The sequence below is a fragment of the Tupaia chinensis genome, unplaced genomic scaffold (genome assembly GCF_000334495.1).
Source record: "Tupaia chinensis unplaced genomic scaffold, TupChi_1.0 Scaffold147038_1, whole genome shotgun sequence".
Lineage (NCBI taxonomy): Eukaryota > Metazoa > Chordata > Mammalia > Scandentia > Tupaiidae > Tupaia > Tupaia belangeri.
In genome coordinates this window covers 535,613-541,517 of record NW_006206889.1, presented here as the reverse complement: position 1 = coordinate 541,517, position 5,905 = coordinate 535,613, and the positions used below count along the sequence as shown (strand labels likewise).

At 51.3% G+C, this 5,905-nt stretch overlaps 1 protein-coding gene across 5 annotated transcripts in view; it reads left to right on the top strand.

Moving 5' to 3' along the window:
* The window catches only part of ADARB1 (adenosine deaminase RNA specific B1), a 92,118-nt gene extending 86,746 nt beyond the window's left edge, over positions 1–5,372 (top strand). For 4 of the 5 annotated variants that reach the window (XM_027768628.1, XM_006169411.3, XM_027768629.1 and 1 more), the window contains one exon: positions 990–5,372. In XM_027768628.1, the coding sequence (XP_027624429.1) occupies positions 990–1,169 (180 nt within the window). In that variant the 3' untranslated portion in view covers positions 1,170–5,372. The remainder of the gene's footprint in view (positions 1–989) is intronic. The other variant, XM_027768630.1, reaches the window with a different exon arrangement.
* The last annotated feature ends 533 nt before the right edge of the window (positions 5,373–5,905 follow it).

Sequence of the window (5,905 nt, the reverse complement as noted above, 5' to 3'; positions counted from 1 at the left end):
ATGCTGAGTGCTTTCAGCCTTAAAGGGTGGCCCTGGCTCTTCCTCTAACGCTGCCGCAGAGCAGCTAGCCTTCCCTAAAATAGCACCTGAGAGCCCCCCTCCAGCCACTGTTCTTAGGAAACTTCTCTTATCGCTCAGATGTTGAAAATTATTATGGAAAAGGAGGGGCCAGTCACCCCCTTTCAGACCATAAACACTGAACTGGATTCACGTAAATCCTCCATAAAGGCTTTTAGCCCTTTTGTTTTAGCCACAGGGCCTTTTGTCCCCCAAGTCGAACCTCTTCGGTAAACTGATATACAAATAGTTTCCTTTGTTTTTCCTAGAGAGTGCATGCACTTGCCAGAAAGAGAGAGGAGAGGAGAGGAGAAAACACCCCCATTGGGGATGGTCACACGTTAATCTCTTCTCTAGCTCTCCCTCCTTTGGGCAGTTTAGGCATGCACACACCGCACCTAGCATGTTTCTGAAGCTGCCAGGTCTGGGACTTACACTGTGCAATTGGCCTTGTGGGATCCTACTGCCTTAACTTCCAGGCCACAGAGCCAGCCCGTTTCCGTTTCTTTCTAAGTCAGGTTTATAGTGTTCATTTATATGAGAGCAGCATTCAATGGGGGAGGGGCTACACTTGGCAATTACAGTATTCAGGAGGGTCCTGTTCACACAGCCATCAGCCAGCCTCATGAGGGGTGCCTCAGCGGTCTTCGGAGTGATAACACCTGTGTTGCCTTTCTTAAAGCTGTAACTGTAAGTGAAACTTGAATCATCTGTGTGGGTTTGCCGGCAGTGGCTCAGAACACCCATTAACCGCAAGGTGCTACACGGAGATGCTTTGTCTTGAGCGGCGCTAGTCCCTTCACTGCAGGCATCTTCTCCTGAGCTGTTGCCCCTAGAAGCCAGCCAGTTCGAAATGCCATTTTTGAACATCCTAGTATTGCCTCTCATCTGTTGCCGCTTCGACAGTGTTCTCGTTTCTTGTCCTTTCACAGGTTCCCACCTACTTGCTGCGCTCTAAGATCACTAAACCCAACATCTACCATGAGTCCAAACTGGCGGCTAAGGAGTACCAGGCAGCCAAGGCACGTCTGTTCACGGCCTTCATCAAGGCGGGGCTGGGTGCCTGGGTGGAGAAACCCACGGAGCAGGACCAGTTCTCACTCACGCCCTGACCGTGGGCACGGAGCCTGGGAGTACAGGGGCTGCTGGGCTCCAGCATCGTCGCCGGAACCTCCCGTCTGAACTGGGGGCAGGTGCAAACCTTGGGGCGGGCATGGAGCACGGGAACCACTGGGTGTCCCGTCTGCGTCGGGGAAAGGTGCGCAGCTTGGGGAGGGCGTTGGGGCGTCAGCACCCAGCGTCACCACCCAGCATCTCTCTGAGAACGCGGCATTTCCCCTGTTGAATTATCCAGCAACTGCTTTTAACTCCGTTTACGTTTAGAAATTGAGTTCTACTGAGTAGGGCTTCCTTACATTTAGGAAAATAGAAATTACTTTGTGTGAAATTCTTGAAAAAGTAATTTATTCAGAGCTAGAAATATGGTTTATAAAATAAGTAATTACGTCACGTCACTTTTATGCCACAGTATTTTAATTGCAAAGGAGCATTTCTGTGTGAGGAGGGTGAGAAAGCAGAGGTGGGACATAGTAGCCTGAAGAAAACCAGCCGCACATCTGTGTCTGGCTTGGGCCCCCTTCTCCACAGCCACACCCACAGTTACTGCCACGCAGAGGCCTCCACAAGCCCCAGGAGCAGCCCCCGCATGCCATAGTGTGGCCCTGCCCCATAGAGGGTCACGGCCCAGCCCTGTAGCCCTCAGCTTCCTCTAGAAGCGTTCGTGCTCCCTGTAGGATCAGTTGTGGAAAACTTTCCTCAGTTTCCTTTCAAACAATCAAAGATACACATGGCCAGAGCCCTGTGCGGCCATTAGTTTGGGTTCGTAGCTCAGTAAGCACTGGGAAATCCGCAGAGACACTGCACAGTGACAGCTGCAGTCCCCTCTGTCCTTCTCAGAATCTAAGTGTCAGTGATGGCCCAGAGACTTCACAGGATGGAAATAGAATTATTTAAGTAGATATTAATCCTCAGAAAAATGCCACATAGGCATATTTTTAAATTATTCTTTCTAGCTTTATCAGACATTTTTGAAAAGTTAAGAGCCTTGGCTAGAGCTGGTGAGACATGCCTTTGGTGCGTGCAGCCCGGACATGACTGTGATGGCAGGAATTTGGGTGCCACTGGCTTCTGGGGGGAGCACGAATGCGACTCAACACCCTATGCCCAGGATAGTGAGCCAGCCCAGGAAGTCGAGAGTGCCAGGGCCGTGGCACCCACAATACAGCCCTGGCCTAAGCTCAGAGACTCACACCAGCTGCCTTGTTGCTTCCACTCAGGTTTAGGGAGGAGCCGAGAAAGCGCCCTTGGCCCTAGTGGCTCAGCACCCTCCTTCGCACCCTGGGGGTTGTACAGAAGTGGGTCTCGTGGGCCTCAGGGCAGAGATAGCACAGACTCCACCCAGACCATGAATGCACAACAGAGTCCAAGGTGTTGGCACCTGTGGGCATTGAGCTGTGTGTTTTGTGTTCTTCGTGGGCCCTGGAAAGTCAGATTCCAGGAGGCCAGGCCTTGGAGGGGCATGTGTGTCCACACTGATGCCTCATAGTGGCTCTGGTCCCTCAAGGCTTGTGCTTGCATGGCATAAAGAGGGTGCTATGCTGAGTTCAGGGATGCACCAGGATCAGAGGGTGACATCTGTGCACCAGCGTTTGCCTCCACTAAGTAGGTGTTCTCCCTGGCCCATCAGGGTCTGGCCCGCCTACCACGTGGGGCGAGTGTGCTGGAGTGTACTTTGCACCCAGAGTGGAGGGGTCTGGTGGGAGCACAGCCCTCCCAGAGGTGGACCTCACATTCTCTGAAGAGATGTCTAAGAGTCTGCGTGTCTCTGTTCTTGTCTCCAGAAATTGTATTTTTCTAGTGGGGATTGGGAGATGCACTTAGTTTTTAGAAATATGTGGATGTGGGTTACACAGTTCAGGGGGTGTATACAGGGTGGGAACTTTGGAAAGTTTGTGGAGGAAAGGAGTCAGAATGTGAGTTTATTTTGGTGCAGAAAATTTTGAAGTCCATGCGAAGTTTTTTATGATACGCATTTTCTGTGAACTTTTTGAAGGCCCCGTGTTCCATGTGCGTGTAAGCAGGTTGCTGGGCCACCCTCCGCAGGCCGCAGTGCAGTGTGTGGAGCTGGGCCGCCCTCCATGAGCTGCAGCGCAGTGTGCGGGGCTGGGCCGTCCTCTGTGGGCCGCAGCACAGTGTGTAGAGCTGCTCTTCTCTGCACCCCTAAAAAGCAATGCCTTACTGTGGGGTGGACCGAGACTGCTGCCTGCAACCGGGTGCCTTTCCTGTTGGACTCGATGGCCTTGAGGGCAAGTGTGGTCCAGCACAGGCTCACTACCTTGAGCAGGTGGGTGTGGGCCTGATGGGAGGAAGCAAGGCAGCCCAAGGCCCAAGGCTCGGGAGTCCTGAGCAGATGGGGCAGGAGGGTGCAGCAGCCACTCCCCGGGCCAGATGAGAGGCCCTGCACCTCCCTGTCCCAGGGACAGGATGACCTGAACAGCCGTCTGTAACCAAAGCCAGTCAGGAATGCTGATCCCAAGACCAACCAGGACACGGACACTTGGAGGCTGCCCCTTGGAAACACTCTCGGCACCTTGTTCTGTCCCTAAGGCACTGAAGGCTGCTGCGAGCTAGCCGGGTGATGGAGACTTAGTAGAAAAGGTGACTACCGAGAGCTTGGTCTCTTGAGAACAATCTTCAGTTCTGAGGACATTTTGACAAGTGGAGATGGGAGGGCCTCTGTTCTGTTCTGTTAGCTAAACCTGGAGTGTCAGTTCCATACAGACATTGTCCCTTGGAACCCACTCAGGGTGGGCTCCACCAGGGGCAGCCATCCAGCCATTCGTCTCCAGCCAGGAGTTGTAAGTGGTGATGGGAGCCGGGTCCTTCCAGGGCAGATCAGGGCCCAGGCATAGTGACAGTCAGGGTGGTTAACGTGTCCGCCTTCAGCCCTGACCACCTGCTCAGATGTCAGAGGGTCACCAAAGAACTGCAGTCCTGATCCAAGTCTTAATGTAACTTTTCACCATCTTTTCCTTTTCCTCGTTGAGATTTTTTTTTTTGTAATTAAAAACAACTATTTTATTTTAAAATGTATGAGCCAACATCTCAAGAGGCATTGATTTCTCTGGAATTTATTTTTATTCAGATTATTTAGCTCCAGGCTATAGAATCACTGCTTTCTTTAGGAAGGCATTGTTTCCGTAATTTCAGGCAAGTGTTTGAGTTGCTGGGCGGCTCTGTCTTCCCAGTGAGCACAGGGTGTGGAATTAGCAAAACTAGGAAGACTGCACACACCCTTCCCCACTTTTCTCACAAGTAAACATATAGATGCAACACAAATGGATCATGGATCTTTTTCATGTTTAAAGTGTTATTCACCAGAAATACAAGGCCCGTCCCCATCACAACTTCGATCCAGTAGGAGAAATAACATTGCTATCTCATCTCTAAATTCTATGAAATTAGAGATGCTCTAAAGATTCCTTTTTAATAAGCCCAAACTATAATGGAAAGGACAGCGTGTGTGTGTTCGGTGTGTGTACAGCCTGTACGTGTCCTTGTCCACTAACATGTCATGTGGCAGTCTGCCCAAGTGGGGGGTGGGATGCACCTAACACCATGGCATTGAACCTCTTGGTGCCATCCATGCCAGAGTTCTGGTCTGGACATGGCGCCAGGAAATGGAATTAAGGAAACCTCTGACGTGCCAGGTCTGGGGTGGGTCGAGATGGATGGTGAGTCTGGGCTCAGTCATGACTTGGTTGTGAAGATGCGTTGGCTTTTTTAGTTCCATGTGAACATTCCTCCTGTTCTGGCAGCATCGGCTGCACGTCCTTGTTTACTGTTTAGAGGAACAAGCACCAAGCCCCGAGGACACTTTGGCCACAGCATAAGCTGATGGCACGTCAGGAACCAATGGGCCATTCTTCCAAACATGGACACGAATGATCAAAAGCACAGTGTCTGGAAGGTGAATGGAGTAAGCCTGTAAGCTGCTAGCTTTTCCAGGCTTTGGGTTAGATGCTGTTAACTTGATTTTAGAATCTGGACCACGTATGTGAATGTAACTCCGCCGGGAAACGTGTTGCTGAGATGCGCTCCTCAGTGTTCTCCGTGTGTACATTCATGTATATGCCACACCTTACGACCCGCATGCGCTCCCTGTCGCTCCAGACCAACCAGAACTGAGCATGAGATGCTGTCATATATAGACAAGGATTTGAGATGTTCTCAATAAAAATAAAATGTTTCACTATCATGGTGTTACTGCAGTTTTCTTTCCAGTTATTCCATCTTTGCTTCCTTGACACATCCAGGCGTCAGCCCTAATGGATACTCTGGAGAGGTGTGGCTGGTGTCACCTCGTGGGGTGCAGGTCTGACTCCATTTGGCCTGGCACCTGCCCTCAGGGCATTTACCCAACCTGGAGAGCAGATCAGCTCTCCTGTACAGAAGGCAGTAGAGAGGAAATCTACGCAGGGAGGGGCACGGGAGGACGCAGGGGGAACCTGGGGAGACAGCGGTCAGCGGTGGGGTCTGGGCAGATGGGTACCCAGGTGCAGTGAGGTGGTACAGATACTGAGTTGTGACCGAGATTGCTGTTCAGACCAACATTTCAGAAGGGTGTTCTTACAAAATTAAGTGAAAAATTGGCCTCAGAGCAGTCCTTACATCTCCTGGGGTGAAAGAAACGTGTACTGTGAGGGAACCAGCAGTTAGCGTAATAGCTATGTCACTGGACTCCCACGTAGTCGACCGCAGTTCGCGTCCCGGACCCGGTGGCTTAAAA